At 48.1% G+C, this 21,265-nt stretch overlaps 1 protein-coding gene across 2 annotated transcripts in view; it reads right to left on the bottom strand.

The window, feature by feature from the left end:
- The window catches only part of Cdc42bpb (CDC42 binding protein kinase beta), a 96,131-nt gene that overhangs the window by 34,104 nt on the left and 40,762 nt on the right, over window positions 1–21,265 (bottom strand). For both annotated transcript variants that reach the window (XM_075948002.1, XM_075948003.1), the window contains exons 3-9: window positions 18,967–19,050; window positions 16,856–16,951; window positions 13,001–13,149; window positions 6,997–7,090; window positions 4,830–5,030; window positions 1,649–1,897; window positions 737–816 (exon numbers count right to left, since the gene is read on the bottom strand). In XM_075948002.1, the coding sequence (XP_075804117.1) occupies window positions 737–816; window positions 1,649–1,897; window positions 4,830–5,030; window positions 6,997–7,090; window positions 13,001–13,149; window positions 16,856–16,951; window positions 18,967–19,050 (953 nt within the window). The remainder of the gene's footprint in view (window positions 1–736; window positions 817–1,648; window positions 1,898–4,829; window positions 5,031–6,996; window positions 7,091–13,000; window positions 13,150–16,855; window positions 16,952–18,966; window positions 19,051–21,265) is intronic.

Below are 21,265 nucleotides of genomic sequence, written 5' to 3'. Positions count from 1 at the left end.
GTGAGTTATCCTGTGGGTGTTGGGAATGGAACCCTAGTCGTTTGGAGGAGCAGCCAAGCTTTTAACTGTCGAGCTATCTCTTCAGCCTCAGTTTTTAAATATTTAAGGGTTGTAGAAGAAAAAAATGTGTGACAGAAAACAGAAGATGCGTATTACAGTTGTCTATAGCTTAACGATAGGGACCCATTCTGGCAAGTGCTGTGAGGTGATCTTGTGCCAACACTTAGATGTACTTCCCCAGCCTGAGAGCAAATCATGTGCACAACTGAGACGCAATCAGAACTGCAGCGCACACATGGGACCCAAGTGGTTGCTGGCATGGTGGGATGCTATCCACAGAACACATAAACTACACAACACAACAGCGTGTTCTGCAGCCGCCCGCGGAGTCATATGTTAGTGTCAAGCATTTCCACTGAACATACGCATGTACAATGATAATGCACCACCACAAATGGCAGACACTGGCATCGTCAGGCAATGGGATTATCTCAGCCCACTATTCTGTATGTGGTCTGGTGTTGACCACACACTGATGTGGCACATGAGCATATTTGCTAATTTTCCTTTTCAGAAATGCCGGCCGGTGCTGGTGCATACCTACAGTAATCAGCAGAGGACAAAAGACCCTCTGCATCTCTCGTGAGCGCCATCCTCCCAGCCCTATGGCATGAGCAAAAGCTCGAGAGCCCACTCTCAGGCTGTGAAGAGTGATGGGAGCTCGACCCAGCCTTACCTTTCTGTTGTGAATGTGAAGCCGATGAATGGCAAATGCAACCCAGAGAAGCCGGTGTGAGAGCCGGGAGGTAATATTTCCTGCATCAGAACACACATAACACAGATTAAACAATCTCCCTTCACCTAAGCAACACATGCCGCCAAAAAGAGTGCAAAAACCTTACTACTGTGGTCATTACTGAGCACCAGCTATGAAAAGCAGCATTAATGCGGGCTGGTAAGATGGCTCACAGGGAGAGGCCTACAGGCCAGGCTTCCTGTACTTCTGAAGCTTTTATATACATGAAGTAGTCATGGCAACAATGAAGCCGTCACATAATAACGAATCAACACTAAATAAAAAGGTACAAAATATGAAAAAAACAAAAGCAAAAGATTTCAGTTGTGTGCCATAACAAGAGCGAATTTTTGTCAAGAGAGTAATCCCTCGTCTTTTAAAAGCAACACTAAGGACCAAGCTGAAGACTTAAAAATAATTGCCAAATTAAAAAACATTTTTGTTTTTAGACAGATCTTACTGTGTACATCTGGCAGGCCTGGAATTCACTATGTAGACTTGCTGGGATTGAAGGTGTGTGCTTCAGCTACTTTAATTTTTACTTTGTGTGTGTGTCTGTGTTTATGCCTCTTGTATACAGTGCCTGCAAAGACCAAAGAAAGATATTGGAGCCTCTAGAGGTAGAGTGGGGGGCAGCTGTGAGTTGCCTAATATGGGTAATGGGCACAGAATCTGGGTCCCTCTGGAAGAGCACCAGGTAATCTTGACTGCTGAGCCACCTCTCCAGCTCAGCTGTCAAATAGTTTCCAAGATTAGAACAGTTCTGCCACTGACTGACTTGTTAAGCAAACGGTAGCCTGACACTTAGACCCCCTGGGAGGCAGCCCAGAGAGGAGAGGCCGGGACACTCACAGTGTTTCTCAGCATGTCATCATCCACGTCGAAGTTGGACGTGTCAGAAGGACTGCTCACATCAGGGATGTACGGAGCTTCTAGGTTTCGTATATTTTCCCAATTCAGGCCTTCGAAGAATGCATGTTTTTTAAAGTCCTCTATTCCATTCTGCCCAAGCCGGCGTTCTCTGCTGCATATCAGTCTCTGAATAAGATCCTTTGCTTCTTCAGAGACATCAGTGACATGGGATGGGAACTGAAATCGCTCCTGGGGAGGCAGGGATGGCCAGAGGACATAGTTAGGGAAACCTCAGATGTGCAGACAGTACAGGAAATAATCCTTACTTTACAATTTATCAAATGTAATCCAAAGCTAGGTAATTTTAATTCCACAAAGGCAAACAAGTAAATCATTCCCTTGGGGCCTGTGAGGTGGCTCAATGGGTAAAAGGCACTCACTTGCCTTGCAGCCTGGCAAATGGAGTTTGATCCCTAGAACCCATGTTAACGGAGGAGAGAACTCCACAAAGTTGTCCCCTGGCTTCAATGTGCACTGTGGCACATGTACCCACACGCATGAGAAGAAAATTAATTAAGATAAACTGACTTATCATAGCTGGCTTGTTAACTCCTACCCACAAATGACAATGACAGATTATATTTCTTCCTCTCCAAACAGCAGAGAACGCAGACAAATGTGCTGTGGAGACATGCGGCACAGGCCTCTCAGTGCTGGGCCAACACTGCATCTTGAAAGAAAACAGCCTCAAGAATCCACACATTACACTGCAGGAAAACTACAAACCACACACTCCTTAATTGTCGGGGACAAAGAACAGATTAAAACTCCTAACACCTCACATTTGCACCCTGACCAAGAGAACAAGTGTTCAGCTGAATTCCTATGGAAGGGGTTTGTTTAAAAAGAACAGAATAGACACCAACAATGAGAACCATGTACCTGTGTGGTACAGAAATAAATACTGAAACACATGAACAGAAGCCCAGTCACACAACGTACCGCAAGTCGCAGGCTGAGAGCTGAGCTGCCAGCTACTGGAGGCGAGTATGCACTGTGCGAAGTCTTTCTAGGAAGCACTTATTTATGAGTTAAGAATCTGCCTCTACTTTGTGTGCTTCCTCAATTACCTTCCACCTTTATTTATCTACTTAGTTTCTGAGACAGTCTCTCATATAAAACTTAGACCTCACTGATTTGTCTGGACTAGCTGGCTCCAGAATCTGCCTGTCCCTCCATGGGGCGACAGCTGTGCACCTCCACACCTGACTCTCCATGGGGATACAGCTGTGTACCTCCACACCTGACTCTCCAAGGGATACAGCTGTGCACCTCCACACCTGACTCTCCATAGGGATACAGCTGTGCACCTCCACACCTGACTCTCCATGGGGATACAGCTATGTACCTCCACACCTGACTCTCCATGGGGATACAGCTATGCACCTCCACACCTGACTCTCCAAGGGATACAGCTGTGCACCCCCACACCTGACTCTCCATAGGGATACAGCTGTGCACCTCCACACCTGACTCTCCAAGGGGATATAGCTGTGCACCTCCACACCTGACTCTCCATAGGGATACAGCTGTGCACCTCCACACCTGACTCTCCAAGGGATACAGCTGTGCACCTCCACACCTGACTCTCCAAGGGATACAGCTGTGCACCTCCACACCTGACTCTCCAAGGGGATATAGCTGTGCACCTCCACACCTGACTCTCCATAGGGATACAGCTGTGCACCTCCACACCTGACTCTCCAAGGGATACAGCTGTGCACCTCCACACCTGACTCTCCAAGGGATACAGCTGTGCACCTCCACACCTGACTCTCCAAGGCATACAGCTGTGCACCTCCACACCTGACTCTCCATGGGGATACAGCTGTGTACCTCCACACCTGACTCTCCATGGGGATACAGCTGTGCACCTCCACACCTGACTCTCCAAGGGATACAGCTGTGCGCCTCCACACCTGACTCTCCAAGGGATACAGCTGTGCACCTCCACACCTAACTCTCCAAGGGGATACAGCTGTGCACCTCCACACCTGACTCTCCAAGGGGATACAGCTGTGCACCTCCACACCTGACTCTCCATGGGGATACAGCTGTGCACCTCCACACCTGACTCTCCATGGGGATACAGCTGTGCACCTCCACACCTGACTCTCCAAGGGGATACAGCTGTGCACATCCACACCTGACTCTCCAAGGGGATACAGCTGTGCACCTCCACACCTGACTCTCCATGGGGATACAGCTGTGCACCTCCACACCTGACTCTCCATGGGAATACAACTGTGCACTACCACACCTTTTACTTGGTTCTGGGGCTTCAAATCAGGTGTGCACACTACACAGCAAACACTTTACTGATGGAGTTGCCCCCATGCTGAAAAATATTCTAAGTATAGTTTTTACTTTGATTTGCAGTGAAATATAAAGCAATTTTTATGTTAATCTTGACCCAACATGAGCAATTAATGGGAGACTGGTTGAAATACAGGTCAACTACATACAACTCAGTGTTCTGGGATGTGTAGGCATATACACACATACATGCCAGGTCGTGTTTGTGTTACAGCAGACAGAAAAAGGAATCCTGCCCATGGATCTCCAGGGCTGGGTGTGCAGTTCTGTGGTAGGTCAGTCAAGTGTGTGCTGTGGGGCTGAGTTGGAGATAGAGAGAACAAGGACACAACATCAAAATGAAAAATAAAAACCCTGAAAAGGGAAAAAAGGAACATACTGGGATGGGGAAGGAACGAGGATGCCCTACGTGGAGATGAGCTCACTCATGACTGTGTCCCAGGTGGCATCTAAAGCCGAAGTGTCTACAAGGACTTCCCAATACCACTCTAGGCTCTAAATGAACACATGGATTGTTCTACACAAGCCTGCTTCTCCTCCAAGGAGTCTGGTCAGTCAACACAGGCTCCATTAAGTACACAGTATCTCCTCCTTTCCGTCCCACGTGTGCAGTGTCACCATCTCATGTTGATGACATCACAAACCTCTGCCCACCTCTCCTGTCCCGCCACCCCATCTGGCCTGAACACCATTAGCCTCCACCTCCCCACCAGCCTGTGCAGGCACTAGAACAGCCTCATGGTTCCTCCACTGCTGCCCACCCCGCCAGCCCATGCGGGCATTACAACAGCCTACAGCATCTCACCTCATGGTTCATGATCTTGCCATAGGTCTCCACCAGTGACTCTGCATAAAATGGCGTTTCTCCATACAGCATCTCATACATGCAGACGCCCAGCGACCACCAGTCACACTCAGGTCCATATTTGCCCATGCCATCCTCCATGGCCTGCAGGATCTCTGGTGAGATGTAGTCAGGTGTACCCACAGCCACTGAAGACTGAACCTTGGGAGAAGAAGGGGTGATGAAGGGAAGCCCGACAGCATCGCTAACAACTACACATCTCTATCTGCTTCCCTTAGAACCCTGCAGCTGCAGAAAACAGAGCAACTGTGACATAAAAGTCCCCAGAGGCAGCAACCCTACACCTGCTGCCCATGCTCCCAGGGTAATCTAAGGGCTCCGTGTCCAGGCCAGCCCTTGACTTTTCTGTCCAACACAAAGCCTAAGGAAAAGCATACGTTGGTTTCTAACAAGCCCCGAGGGGCTATGACTTCCTAGCACAGCCCACCCTGAGTACCCAGAGAGAAAACAGGCAAGTTGGCCCAGCACCAACTGTGTTCCCAAGAGAGTCTCTGCTCAGGGGCCTGAGAGGGTGGTAGCTATACCCACAAAGAGATCAGTTCCCTACAGTCTACATCAGCACGCACATGCCTGCAGCAGAGGCACTCGAGCAGTGCTGTATCAGGGAGAGCCAACCACCACAGAAAAGCAGAAGAGGATGAGATACACAGATGGGATAAAAGCAGGGCAGGAATGGGGCAGTGGTCACAGGCCCATCTAAGAAGAGACTAGAATCTCTAAGGTCCCCTTTGGAAAGAGGGTCTGGGGGGTAAGCAGTGTAAGAGGTGCTACTCAGTGGACAGACTGGTCTGCCTGGCACTTTTCAGCACAGTAGCCTGCAGTGGCCGTAAGTAGTAAGGGCGGCAGCGGTGAGTAAATGTCCACTGTGGTAGATGGCAATGTAAATGCACCCATGGACACTGTGCTCTCATTACCAGAATAGATTTGACCACAGCACCAACCTACCAACAAGTTAACATGGAGGTTAAAATTTACAAAAAAAAAAAAAAAAAAAAAAGCAGCACAGGGCAGTGGAGGAGAGTACAAACAGTTCCACGCCTGTGCAGCACGGTGAGCTGGAGCCCCATGGTCTGTGCAGCATGGTCAGCTGGTGTCTGCACATAGATGTCCCAAAATATACTGGCAGGAACTGTCTGGGACTCCTTTTTAGTGCAGGATTTAAAGGGTCAGAACCTCCTGTATGGGACTGCAAGGGCTGCTGCAGTCATAGGAAAGAATGCGATGACAAAGAGGGCGGGGAGCTGGCCAGCGAAGTAAGACACACCAACTACTCACAGGCCACCTGGCTGCAGTGTTGATTTGATCTGAGGTACCAGGTGAGCCAGGCACTCTCCTGCCCCACATCTGGGGCTCACAGCACTCTGCACTAAGGAACCCGGTTTTTAGGCCTGCGGTAACTACAAGAGAAAGCTCAGCTTGCAGAAAGCTACCTGGAGCTGGCCCTCCAAGACGGATAGGGCTTTTCAAAGGAGGGAAGGGCTGGTCTCACTTGCTGCAGTGTAGCATGCTTACAGTCACCCAGGGCTCTGAGGAGCCTGACAAATCCCCAATGGCACCATATGTCATCGCAAAAACAGAAAAGAAGGGCTGGAAGAGTCTAGTCAATAAACTGGACTTCTTCAAGATCCCTTACAAGATGAGAATCTTGTGTTCTATCGTCATAACCCACACTGTTAAAGGAAGCTGGCAGTGGGGGGTGGGGTAGCACGATGGCACACCATTATAAACCCAGTGCTGGGGAGGGAGGACAGGCGGGCCCCAGGACCACTGGCCAATCAACAGAGCCTGTGAGTTCCAGGTCAGTGAGGGACTCTGCCTGAGGAATTTACCCCAGGCTGGCCTCTGGCCTCCAGATGCACACATGCGCATGCACACCTGTACACTCATGCACACAAATCTGCACACAGCATGTACACACACATATGATTTTCAAACTTTAAAAATTCCTCAAATAGAAAATTTCAACTGTCTTCTAAGCAGATTCATTTTCTTAATTTACATTCAAAAATTGGATTTTCTTAATTTTATGTCAAACTGAACACTTAGTCCCCTTTTAACTACAAGTCAAACTCAAAAGCAAATGGCAATCTTCAACAAAAATACCTACAGTTCCATCATCATTCATCTTCAAACACGATCCAAAGTCAGCCAGCCGGATATGACCATTCACATCCAAAAGGACATTGTCAGGCTTAATGTCTCTGTTGGTGAAATAAGCAGAGTAAGTTAACTGTCCCAGCGGGCTCACAGGGAACCGTGGTCGCCCAAGAGCAGCCATAACCAAGCAGAGCAACTGGAGCAGCACCAGCAGAGTTGTCACAGATGCCAACCCCTCCCGCAGCACTGCAACTCCTGTCACCCGCCACCTACTAAGGTTCCCGAGTATCCACTGCCTTCCTGAAGGGGCTCATCAGCACAGGGCCAGAAAATAACATCTAAGAGTTAGGGAGATGGTTCAGTAGTTAATGGGGCTTGCTACACAATCTTTGGATCCCAGCAACCACATAATAGCCAGGGGTTCCCCAAGTAAAACCAGCTCTGAGGGATCTGATACCCTCTTCTAGCCTCTGCGTGCTCTCATGTGCGCTCTCTCTCTCTCTCTCTCTTTCTCTCTCTCTCTCTCTCTCTCTCTCTCTCTCTCTCTCTCTCTCTCTCTCTCTCTCTCCTGTATCTTAAAAAGGCATCCAAATAGCGACTGTGTAATGCTGCCTTATGGAGAAATAGAAATGAAGACCAAGGGACAAGCAGCATGGAGGGAGATGAGCAGTAGCTACCAGGAGGGATCCGTATCAGAAGAAGTAATGGAGTCAGGGAAGAGGTGGGCACAACTGTTTGCAGGCTAACAAGCTGCTCTGCACTCTGAAGCTGAGTAGCCTGTAGCAAATGGCACAGTCACACAGCCAAGGAAGACACTCAAAGCCCACACTGTCAACTGCCTATGCCCAAATGCTGGGCTGAAGCATATTCACAGCCCTGAGAATAAAGTCATTACAGACTACCCTGAAAGCAAGAGAACACGTCCACCAAAGTCACGCTCAAGTCTGTTTGCAGCAGCACCACACACAACAGACAAAATATGTCCAGCATCAACTGCAAGAGCGTGCGTGTAGGAGCGCGTGTGCAGGAGCGCGTGTGCAGGAGCGCGTGTGCAGGAGCGCGTGTGCAGGCTGCAATGCAGCCACACGGCTGGGGGGGGGGCGCGCAGGGCAACAGGGATTCTGCCACAGAACCACAAGTCAGAAACAGGAGAAAACTAGCACAGCACTTGAACCTGAAATAAACACCCTCACACAGACGTGAAAGGGAAAAGAAAGGTCAGGTGTGGCACACTCAGAAAGGCAAAGCTAGAGGTCAGCCTGGGCTGCAATGGGAGACTAGAAAAAGAAGGAAAGGTGGGGGAGATATGACATAAAGAAAGGAACAGCAGGGAAACCAAAATGCCAGAATGGAAAAACACTAGGAAAAAACAAAACCAGGAAGAGGATTTAATTAAAGGAAGAAACAGGAGAAAAAGATAAACTGTAACCTCAAATGAAGACTAATTTACAAGATGCTTAAGGGAAAGTGAGTTTAAATCAAACCTAATGGAAGCACTGAGGGAAGGAACCTAGACAACACACCAGAGTCAGACTAAGAAGCTGGAGACTGACTGAGATGGGAGCCCGCAAAGGAACCCAACAGACATAAGGAAACCAGATAATAAAACACGATTTCCATCTGAAATAGAACCCAAAAACATTCCACATCCTTGTAAGCTCAGGGTTAGAGAGGCTGTAGCAAAAGGATCAAGTTCCAGGCTATCTTGTTGGCAAGATATCACCTCAAAAACAAAAACAAACAATTTTTATATATGGTATGGTTCAGTATATATAATTAAAAACAGGCAAAGCTAATTTTCATTTCCAAGGCTCCTTTAATATTGTAGTCTCTTGCCACAAAAGGCCACTCAAATTAACTAATTAAAAACCCAGGACCCAGAGAGATGCTCCGTGAGTAAATGTAATGGCCATCAAGCCGAGAACCTAAGTTTGATACCTGGGACTCCTGCAGTTTGTCCTCTACCCTCCTTACATGCATGTGCCTACATTCATACCAGCACACACAAATGTAACCAAGTAATTATGGCAATGGCTTAAGGGATGTCTTGGCTAGGACCAAGTATCACTAGTTAGATACAGAACCTGCGGACATGAATGCCATTGCTACATCAAAACTGTAATTGTTCTATTGTTAAGAATCATAATTAAATGACCCTGAGAAAAGGTCATTTGACCCCCAGCCATAGCAAAGAAGAAAGGAGCCCAATTGTGGCCTATGCTTGAGCTCTGCTGTTGAGTTCACCAACAGCACAATGCCATTTGTGCACCTCAGAGACTCACTTCTGACACAGCCCAATGTAGCAAGCACACCTACCTGAGGCTGGACAGCATTGACTCCTGCTGTGCTATGTTTTAGGTGGGCCATCTACATACAATCTGAATTGAGTCTGTTTGAGAAGAATAAACGTTTTTGAATTATAAAGTCTTACTCAGTCAAATGACTGAGGAAGGGCTGGAGAGATGTCCAGGTGTGGTTCCTAGCTTTCACATCAAGCAGCTCCGTCACCTGTAACTCCAGCACCTGGGGATCTGATGCCTTCTTCTGACCTCCATGAGCACACACACATGTCACACATACAGACAAGCAGGAAAATACATGTACACACACTGATAAAAAAAACAAAATTTAAAAAATAAAAGAAAGGAGTTTTCTAAATAGGAGAAAAAAGGGAAAAAAATAAGCTATTTAAAATAGAACCTAATTCGGGCTGGAGAGATGGGTCAGCAGTTAAAGAACACTGGCTGGTTTTTCAGAGCACCTGGGTTCAACTCCCAGTTGCCAAATGGCAACTCAGTTCCAGGGGATCTGGCACCCTCACACAGACATGCAGGCAGGCAAAACACCAGTGCGCATTAAATAAATAAATAAAATATAACCTAATATCCTAAGAGGCCCGTGACAAAGATATTTCTGTCTGTATTATGAAGCTGGCAAAGTTTTGTCACAGAGACAAAATCTAAATGTTATGAACCAAAACAGGGCTAGTGTGATGGCTTGGGGGTGAAGCCTGGTGATCTGAGTTCTATCCTGGAACCCATATTAAGAGTAGAAGGGGAGAATTAATTCTCCAATCTCCATACATGTATCGAACACACATGGCCACTTGTCCCCCCCCCCCCCACACACACAGAGCATTTGAGAGCTGGTTCAGTGATTAAGAACACTTGTTGCTCTTCTAGAGGGCCCAAGTTTGGTTCCAGTCCAAGCTGGGCAGCTCATAGCACCTGGCCTCTGCAGGCTTCCATATATACAGTTGTGCTCACGTACATACATACATACACACACACGTACATACATACACACAGATACAGATACATATACATATACGTATGTATGTATTTTAAAAAGAAAAACTGAACTGCAATAGCCAGACCTGGTAGCATGCATACCTATGATCCCAGCTACTCAGGAAGACAACAAGTACAAGACCCTGCCTGGGCAACTGGTGGAAACTGTCTCATGAAAAAAGGGCCGTGTGTGGAGTCACTCAGTGGTAGAATGTGAAGTTCTAGGTTTGATCCTCAGTAGGGAAATATGAACAGTAATCTAAGAACTGCAACAAGCTAGAGAAGCAGGCATACCCAATAAAGAGAATGGGGGACGGGGCACTGACAAACGCTCTCTGAGCTACAGGGAGCACTGTATACTCTGTGGTCCCCAGGGGGTGAATGCCACCTAGCTGGGCCCTGCTGCATTCCCTGGTAATGAAGCTGCACTCTGTGAAATGGAAAAGTCCTTCATTCCACAGTGGGTGCTGTGCTCCCTTAGGGAGCCTCCTCGCAGAGGCCTGAGGCAGCTGGGTGGAGAGCAGCGCCAGTGTGTGCCCAGTTCACACAAGGCCCTGGATCCCCAGAAACACATAATGAGCAGAGAACATATCCACACCACTGAGACATCTCCGCAGAGTTTTGGGGAGTAGGAAAACACAGAAGCTGCAATGTCAAAAATCTCAGGAAGTGACATGCAGCCTGACGTGCTCCCTGGGTGAAAGTTACCACCTCAAGTCCCTTCTCAAGGAACCACCACAGGAAAGAATGAGCCCAGGGGAGAAAAGACTGTAGATGACCGAGCGAAGTAGAGGAGACACACCTCCCTACTGTACAGAGCTAAGCACAGCATGGTCTATGGGACCCATGAAAGAGCCTCAGAGAAGTATGGAGGAAAACATTCATTCCAGAGAAAATTATAGTTTGGAGCCAACAAGATGGCTGAGTGGGTAAAGTTGCTTGCTGCAAGGTTTGATGAGCTGAGTTCAATCCTTAGACAGGGAAGGAGAAAACATTGCTAGACAGTTGTCTTCTGATTCCCACAGCACAGTACCTCTCCTGTCAGGGACCAGCCTTGCCAAAAACACCACTTACCAGGGCAGGGATGTGGGGACTTAGAAATATAAGTAACAAACACAAAGATACATAAAAAATAATACAGCAGAAACCACAGAACAGTACCGGGAGGGCGTTTTAGTGAATACTGAAACCGCCTGTGTCTAATCTTCCACACACTTTTATACCCAACACAAAAGGGGGAAGAAGGCAGCAAAAGGCTTCTTTAACGGGACACAAAGGACAACTCAAACAGTTGATCGCTTTAACACTTTGAGACATCAAGTCATTGGCAATCTGCTGTTTAGGCAGTGAAGTCACCCTTGACCAAGTATCCCGAAGGCAGCCATTTCCCATATTACAAAAGGAAGAATAGAAGTACATCCTGTCAGGAAGGAACGGGTCTACTTTATGGGCCATCTTAATGTCTAAAGAACCAAGTAAACACATCTGGAGTCAGGACTGTCAACCTTTGTCACTTGACAACCTTGACCATCAGACAAGGTAGAAATAGGCTCATATTTCTGGGTCTCCACAATGCCTCCCTTTTTATTAATTTTAATAAAGTCTGTGCCTCTGTAACAGGACAGATGACTGAGTCTGCCTTAGGTAAACACTCTCCCTAAAACAAACAAATAAATCTAACAATAAAACAAAATTTTAAGATATATACACTTTGGGCTAGGGAGATGGCTCAGTGATTAAGAGTACCTGCTCCATAAGTTTCAGGGCATGAGTTCAAATCCCCAGCACCAATGTAGAGAGCTGGGTGTAGCTACCTGTATCTGTAACCCCAACACTGGGGACAGAGAGTGGCTGCCCAGCACATGAAACAGCAAGCTCCAGTGTAGTGAGAGACCCTGTCTCAAGGCAGTGAGGTGTGTGTATAAGTGTTTATGCTCACACAAACAGACATAAGAAAAAAAATCAATAAAATAAAAACAAAGGGATTTTAGAGGCTGAAGAGACAGCTCAGTGGTTAAGCACTTGGCGTTCCCCAGAGGACAGAAGTTTGGTTCCCAGCACCCACCGTAGGCAGCTCGTGACTACTCGAAACTCTAGCAATCTGACACCCCTTCTGCATTTTTCAGCACTCACAAAAGTGGCGCACACACAAACACAAATCCGCTTTTTAAAAAATGTCCTCTTTCATCCATCACAAGGCTTAGCTGTAATAGTCAGAGACATTTCACAGATTCTCCCAGATGTCATTTTCTAACTGGGGCAGGGGTCCTACGGGAATGCACCTGCAGCCGAAGCACTGTTCTTCTGGCCTTTCCCACGGCTGTGACAGAAACACCTATGCTTTAGTCCTCTCCTTCCCTGAGAGGGCTTCATGGGCCAGTATGGACAGAGGAGGGCATGGAGTGGAGTGGGATGGAACTACGTGAGTGCCAGTGAGGACAGGCAAGTAGGGATGGGCTCTGTAAATGGACCCCTAAGAGCCCAGGTGCCTCAGCTGTTGGGAATCAGGCCACCACAACTGGACTGGATGCTGCAGGCTAAGGGTGACAGGGACAAACCACCCTATGCTGACACTCAGTCGCTCAGTGAGTGCTTGTCCACAGGGGGCCTGGATTCCTCAGGGGGCCTGGAACCTGAAGCCCAAGACCAGGAACAGGATCCTAGTGAAAATGAGAATTTTAATGTTTAATGTAGTATTCATAAATGTCATGAAAAGGTGGTTACCTGTGCACGTAGTGAAGCTGATGGATCGAATCAATGGCCAACACCATTTCGCCAATGTAGAACCTTGCCATGTCTTCTGGAAGCTTGTCTTCAAATTTACTCAGCAGGGTTAACAAATCACCGCCCACATAGTAATCCATAACCAAGTACTACAAATTAAAAAGAGAGAATACAGTTCTTAACCTCAGGCTAGTCTCCTGCCCCAGGCTCTAGGGCGCTAGGATTACAGGCACATGCCCTGATCCTCTCTCTCAGAAAACACCCTGTTGTCTGTGGTTCTGCTGCAATCCAAATGCACATGGCAGAGAGGAGAGTTCACTGAACAACACAGCTCCATCGGTAAAGAAGAGCCGAAGGCGTCGCTCACGGAGAAAGCCCATCAAGAGCCAGGGATCTGAAGCAGGAGCTCTGCCCATAAACAGACTATCCAGCTCTGTGGGGGTGAGTCCTCCAGGTCCTTGAGTCACAAGAGGACGCTGATCAGAGAGGGAAGTGGGCTATCTAAAATCACAGACCAGCAGCTCTTGTTGAGAAAGATAACGCCATCAGAGAGCAGGAAAGGAGGTACTTTCAGCCAAAGGCAGGCCAGACAGCTACTGCTGTATGGGGAAAATGTCTTCTGTTAACGAACTGAGTGCTTCTCTTCGCTTGTGCAGGCCTGAGGCCAGTGTGCCGGGTACACAGTATGCCTGCACAAACACGCTGCTTGGTAACAGCTTCTCCCATGCAACACTCAGAGGCTCATGCCAGGAAACCCCAGAGCTGCAGAGGCCCTAATGGAAGCATCTCATTGCAGCAGAGAGGTTTGGGATAGGTGGATCACTGCAGGCCACCCCACAGCTCCACTACTAGGGACTATTCAGCCTCGGGGACACACAGAAAAACAGGCAGTCTCATCTCCCTGTCAACATAACTTTTAAGTCACCACCATAGTAAGGAATTACCATGGTCTGGTTAACTGAGCCAGGGAAATCATCTTTTAACAAATATAGAGATATAATACAGGAACAGTGTTACTCTGTGTGACAACTGCACTCTGTGCCTTCAGCTACCTGAGCTAGACTTTGGAGCCTACCCTGAAACTAGCTAGCTTTTGTAGACCAGGCTGGCCTCGAACTCACAGAGATCTGGTTTTCTTTTCTTTTTCTTTTTTTTTTTTTGAGACAGGGTTTCTCTGTGGCTTTGGAGCCTGTCCTGGAACTAGCTCTGTAGACCAGGTTGGTCTTGAACTCACAGAGATCCACCTGCCTCTGCCTCCCAAGTGCTGGGATTAAAGGCGTGCGCCAACATCGCCCGGCTACTCACAGAGATCTGCCTCAGGCCCACAATCTTAACAGTAAAGGAAGCATGCTGTATGGAAGGAGGTGATCACTATGCCACCATCTGAGAGAGCACCCTGTCTCAGAGTGTAACCAACAGCCTTCACCCCACTCCCAAAATTCCCCTCAAGTGTCCGCTCCTCTACAGAGCCTTCCTTCCTCCTGTGTCCCCACTGTGAATGCCACCTCAGCCTGCTTCCCAACTACTTCTGCACCAGCAGGTCTCCTGTCTCCTGCACCCTGCTCAGCTCCGCTGCACACAGCCTTCTGGTGGACATGCACTAAATTATCCATTTTATCACGTAGTACCTCTGCCCCGCCTGAACAGTCAGCCTGTTAGTACCCTTGGGAGGCAGGGCTTGGAGTGCAGAAAATGGAAAATGTCCTTGCTCAGCAGGGTTCATGTTACTAAAGGAAGACCACAGCAAGCACAGAGAGCAATGGAAGGCCAGAAAACAAGCCTGTCCGGCACAGCCACATGACCAGAAGCTACTGAGCAAGGCTGTGGGGCACCTAACAGCCGGGAATGTGTAAAGAGGCCAGGAGGGGAAGAGATGGATGTGGCAGTTGGAGCAATGGCAGGACAGAGACAGCAAGACCTGAGCCTAGGTGCAGTGAGAGAGGAAGCCAGAGCTTGCAGCAAGAGCTCAGCAGCTATGGTGGGGACCACTGGGACTGTGAGGCCATTCAGACAGGCAAGGTGTTATGTGTGGAGGGATGGTGGGGATTGGACAATTTAGAAACCTGAGGAAAGGAGTCCGCAGCTGCTGAAGGACATTCTTGGAGGACCGGGAACAGCATCCCTTAGGAGAGCACAGGCTGAGCCATCAGTGTGCTCCCAGATGTGGCACATCTCAACGCGGCCAGCAAAGGCATGCAGCAGCATCTCCCATATCTGCCCCCTCCTCTCCCTTACGACAACACAGTCCCTATTCCAACAAGTCCTCTGTGCTCTGGCTCATCCTAGATGGTAACCCAAGAACTGGCATCTCCACGGGAGATTCCTAAGTGATATGTGTGAGAGTAGAACACCCCTGGCAATGCCTGTCTCACACTTCACACACCATCACACTACTCATTTGAGGGATTAAAATAACAAAAAAACGGCCGGGCAGTGGTGGCGCACGCCTTTAATCCCAGCACTCGGAGGCTGTGAGTTCGAGGCCAGCCTGGTCTACAAAGGGAGTTCCAGGACAGGCTCCAAAGCTACAGAGAAACCCTGTCTCGAAAAAAAAAAAAAACCCAAAAAAACAAAAAACCTGTCGTCTACTGAACAGACCCATGCTGCCTAGGAGTCCCCAGAAAGTCAAATCAGAAGAGTAAGAAGATCTCTGGAGGATGCCTACCTGAATGCTTGGGCAGAAACTCATCAGACACTGAGGAACAGTAACCACCTGTCCCAGAAAACCAGAGCAGGGACCCTGACATGGCTGCTGTCATCTGTATAAAGACTGTGAGCTCACAGCCACACACTGTACCCCAGACACCCAGTTATAAAAAGATGGTATTCACAAAGGCTTATATCATAGTCACTGAGAAGGCTGACCGTGGCCTAATGTATCTTGAGGTTTTCATCAGATACCAGCTGCCATCTGCTGGGACAAAATAAACCTCTCTAAATAAATGATACACTATACACCATTTACCACATCCTGGTTGTTCAAACCTCAGAGATTTTTGTTGTCTGAAAGAGATTGTTCTAAAATGAACAAAAATTTTTGGCAAACAGACACTTGACCAAGGAGCTTCACAGAGCAAACATAGAAGGCCTCAGATCCCCACTTGGAGGCTGGGAGACAACAGTGATTACACCCTGGTTCAGTCATTGTTGAGGCAAAAGCACTGAGCAGAGGGAGGTAAGCATGGCCCTGCTTCTCTGCAGTCCCCAGAGACCACTTGGAAACAGTCTCAAGTCTGCTGGCTTAGGGCATCTGGAAAGTCACCCTACACAAGGCAGCCTGAGGCCTGGAGTGTTTCACAGCTGCCCACACTCAAACCCACATGTGTGGACCACAAAGCTGACTCAAGAGCAGAGACACCCTGAGGAGACCCACCAAGCCACTCACGTCCCTGGAGACGCACCCGAGAAAGGAGGAAGGAGCCGTGCAGTGCAGAGCTGGGGCTCACGGTCTCATGTGCTGCTGCTTCCCTCAGACTCCTGACCACTGCCTGTCAGCCCTCACATTACTGGGACCCAGGTGTGTTACCATGCAGCCGAGTTTCTTATAGTTATACATGATGCAAAACAGAAAAGAAGAAACAAAAATAGTGTTTCATATGCTTAAAATGTTTTAAGAACCAAGCCATGCAGCAAACTAGTGGCTTGAGAAAAAATGATGTACAAACTTTGAAAAACCTGGTTTTTAAAGATTCTACCCTAGGGCTATGACACTGAAATAAAGCCCTCAGTTTTATGCAGGCTAGCATGTACTCGACGAGGTCCACGCTACACTGTCTTCCTCTGAGTGGCAGCAAGGAGGAGCCATAACTGTTGGGAAGAGTCCTGGCAGGTGTGTGCCCCAGCACCCAGGCCTACCAGGTAGTTCTCATCCTGAAAGGCATAGTGCAGCGCAGTGATCCACTGGCAGTCGCCGTTCACCAGCACGTCGCGTTCTTCTCGGAAACACGCAGTCTGTGAGGGGAGAGAGGACAGTCAGTCTGCGCTCTTCCGGAGGCTGCTGTAACCCTTAAATACAGTTCCTCATGTTATGGTAACCCCAACCATAAAAGTATTTTCATTGCTACTTCATAGCTGTAATTTTCCTACTGTTATGAATTGTAATGTAAACATCTGTGTTTTCTGATGGTCTTAGAGACTCCTATAAAAGAATCATTTAACTTCCCAAAGGGATCATGACCTAAAGGTTGAGTACCACTGATTTAGAAAAATATCTCATAGAACATATTCCCAAATACTAGACTTGGTTGTGACCATGATCTGCAGACAGTAGCCCCATTCCTCCTGACTGCCTGGAGCCTGATCTCTTTACCTCACCCAGAACCAAAGGCACCACTGTTCCCAGTGACTGTATCTGCACTCTTCCTCACCTGAGCCCTGGGCAAGGGCAGGGATCATGGAAAACACAAATGCCTTCCCCTTCCCCAGTGACTATCTCTGTGGTCCACACCTTAAGGTCACCCTGATGTGATGCGTGGATTCAGTAGTACTTCTCAACAGCACACCCCGCCCCCCCCCCCCCCCCCCCGCATCCTCACAGCCTCTACCAACAGCCTCTTCACATGCCACAGACATGCAATACACAGGGTGCCCAAATGCACACCTTCTGAGCGCATGGCTGGCAAGATGGGGACAAGCCCAGTTCCTGATCTGAAATACTGTATATTCAATCGGTGGACTAACAGTCACGACCAGGTGACACTCCTGGTGGCCATGGACACACAGGGAAAAAGGCTTTTGGCCTGAATGGTTAAAAAAGAGCCACGCATATGCTCACACACGACACACACAGTCTTTTCTGAGTGGCTAGTTAAACTGAAGCTGTGTGATCAATCAAACTTAATCAGCTATAGCAACTCTTAAATCGGCTCTTTCACTACGGCACTGGGCCCAGACCACACACCTTCCACCCCCCACACTTATGGAGCACCAGCTGCTTCTCCCCCTCAACTGCTTCAGTGATTCCCTTGTTTGTCAAAGTGAGCTGGTTTGTGTTCTTGTCAACTTGACAGCGGCTGGAGTCTGGGAAGGACCCTCCACTCTATCAGACTGGCCTGACACACAGACAAACCTGTGGGGAATTTTCTTGATTAATGATTGATGCGAGAGGTTCCAGCTCACTATGGGCAGTGCCAATGTTGGGCAGGTTGTCCTGAGTTGTGTAAGAAAACAGGCTGAGCAAACAATGGAGAGCAAGCGAGTGAACAGCCATCCTCCATGGTCTCCCTTCAGTTCCTGCCCTGACTTCCTCCAATGACGGACAGGGAAACGATAGCCAAACAAAGCCTTCCCTCCCTAAGCTGATTTGGTCAGTGTTTTATCACAGCAAAAGAAGGCAACTGTGACACAAGTACGTGAAGACAGAAAACACACTGAGAGAATGGAAGGAAGTCACTGTGTACCACTCCAAGGCTGGGGACGCAGGTGGCTAAGGCAGTCATGGGGCGACCAGGTGACAAAAAGAAATGGTGACAACTCAGTCAACCCACATGCACTTCCTGAGCAACAGAGAGGGTATGGTCTTATGTGTGGAGCTACATCAGAAAGAGGAAATGGGCACCAAAGGAGAACAAGGCTTGATGAGACGTAGGAGCCCAGAGAGTCTGGCAGAGTAAGAAAGAAAGAGGAGTGAGCATGCTGGATGGAGTATGGCCAAGAGGAAGATAACGTCTCACTTAGGAGGGATAGAAGGGCAAGGCTGAGAGGGCTGAAAGCGGAGCTGAGACCAGAGTCCGGGTGTGGGGATTCAGGAAACAAGGGAAAGTGTGTCAAGATTGCCAGTAGTTCCTTTCACCCCTGCCCCTTTACCGCCCTCGACACGGAAGACAAAATATCTGCACTACATGGCTCCCAACAAAGGGTTTCATCTGCATGTGGAAGATGCCTCAAGCATTTCAGGCTGCAAATGCCAATGCCACCAGCCCCTTCTCACACGCACCATTTTTACTTATGATACACCGCACACATACCTCTGCCCTCTTTAGCATCTCCCATTTGTTGAGAATTTTCATCGCATAAATTCGTTCAGTGCTCTTCATTTTGACAACAGCAACCTAGAATGCAAATTTGAATTTAACAAAAATTCAGTTAATGGTTCAAAAGCCTTGCACATTTAAATGGCAATCCTAACTGCCTGGGAACTCTGAGAAACGAGATGTCAAAAAAAGACAAATCTTCTATATAAAGAAAGACTTGCCCTTTAAACAACAAAACTTGGCTTTACCTTGTAGCTTAGATGGGACCACCTGGATTAGCTAAAAAAAATAAAAACCCACTTCAGTACCAAGCAATGGGAACAGGAATTCACTGTCTTCTACTGAGGCAATGTTTGAAGATTTTCAGTAGAAACAAGTAGAGCCCTTTTGAAGCTGGCATATAGCGCTCAAGCTTTCTTCCTGCTTGCTTGGGGGCAACCTATACACTTTGTATCCCTTTCCCTCCTGCCCAGGCCCACATCCCTGCCAGCATCCACAGTTACTCATCCGAATCTTTGCTTCACAGAGGTAGTGGCTGTGTGGAAGATCACATAATCCACAACTACAAGAGTCTAAGAGCTCCTTCAGGCCTGCCTGTAAGACCACCTTTTCCAGTCTCTGTCACATCCTGAATGAACTCCATCATGACTAGCAGCACCAAGATGTGCCCCTGCTTTGCACATTCTACAGCAGGCACCACGTGTCCACTGATCTACATTTCCTTCAAGACGCTGTGAGCTATGGCAAGAAGGCCAAGTATCTCTGAACATAACAGTTAAGGAACAATGGATCTTAGAGATGGCACCACCTACTTTCCCAATTTCCTAAACAGCGCATACCTCCCGATCCCCAAGAGAGATTAACCGTGAGAGTTAACCTATCCCAAGCATGTGCATGAGCTGGGGTCAATGCTGAGCAGTGTGGACCCTTGCTCAGCTCTCACAATCCTCAATGGTGAGGATGCTGGAGAGCACTGTTCACAGCTGTGGACTTTGAGGGTGGGAGGGTGATACAGGATTCCCTTCTGTATGCTGCGAATATGTTTTATTACCACTGTTAATGAATAAAGCTGTTTCGGCCAATGGCTTAGCAGAGCAAAGCCAGGAGGGAAATCTGAACAGAGACAGAGGGAGAGAATAGGCTGAGTCAAGGAGACGCCACGTAAGTGCCAGAGGAGTAACAAGTGGCACTGGTAAACCACAGCCTCAGGGCAATACACAGATTAATAGAAATGGGTTAATTCAAGATGTAAGAGCTAGCTAGAAAAAAATGCCTGAGTCATTGGCTGAAGAGTATTGTAATGTGTGATTATTTGGGGTCTGAGCAGTCAAGAAACAAACAAGCAGTCTCCACCTACAGAAGGGTCTAAATGACAGCCCAAGAAGTGGTGGAATCTCACTCTCAGGCACAAGCTTTTAAAGCCTACATTACTATGACAGCCAACTCAACGTCTTCACTGGGTGACAATGGCTCTTCCCAGCCCAGACAGGCCGTCTGAGTCGAGGACGTGTGCCTACACTGTAGTGTTCCCTACAGTGTCAGAGCACTGCTGGTTCTCCACGCCGGCCTTTCCCCTGCTCTTTCTCTATGGCTTAGAAACCAACAGCCCAGCTTGCTGCAACCTGAGCAAACAGAAAACAGTGCGTGCAGTGAGTTTCCGTGGGATCAGCAGCTCCAGGTGTACAGGCACAGGATGCACCAGAGAGGCTCTTCCCTCTGGAGAGCCAGAACGGGCTGGCTATAAGGCACTGTTAGTTAAAGTGCCCCTGGCTTCGCTATGGAAACTGTCCTGCTGCAGAGGGCGGCAGAGCTGGCTTAGAAAAGCGCTGACACTCTGCAGATGACGCACAAGAAATGGGGACTCTGAGAACAGACCCCCAGCACTGGAACTCTTGCCGGACCCCAATCCTCGCAAGATGCAAGTCCCACGCAAACTACTGCTGGGGAACACACAAAATAGTCAATAAGATGTATAGGAGAGCATGTTAGTCACAGAAAAACCCCTATTAGGAATATGTAGAAGTAAAATGTTCAGGTAAAAGGTATTTGAGACAGATCCTTGACTGCCAGCTAAGGTTTACTACAAAACAACTTACAAAGTAAACAAGGTATAAAATTCTCACTTGGCCTACCAGAAATTTTCCAGCTCAAACTTCAATCCAACTGTTTCAAAGAAAAACAATCCCCATGCCAGATGGTGCTGGCACACACTTTAATCCAAGCAATCAGGAGGAAGAGGCAAGTGGATCTCTATGAGTTCAAGGCCAGTCTGTCTATAAAGTGAATTCCAAGA

Source organism: Microtus pennsylvanicus, chromosome 14, assembly GCF_037038515.1.
Source record: "Microtus pennsylvanicus isolate mMicPen1 chromosome 14, mMicPen1.hap1, whole genome shotgun sequence".
Lineage (NCBI taxonomy): Eukaryota > Metazoa > Chordata > Mammalia > Rodentia > Cricetidae > Microtus > Microtus pennsylvanicus.
The sequence above is the reverse complement of the archived record's forward strand: the minus strand, read 5'-3'. Positions and strand labels throughout refer to the sequence as shown.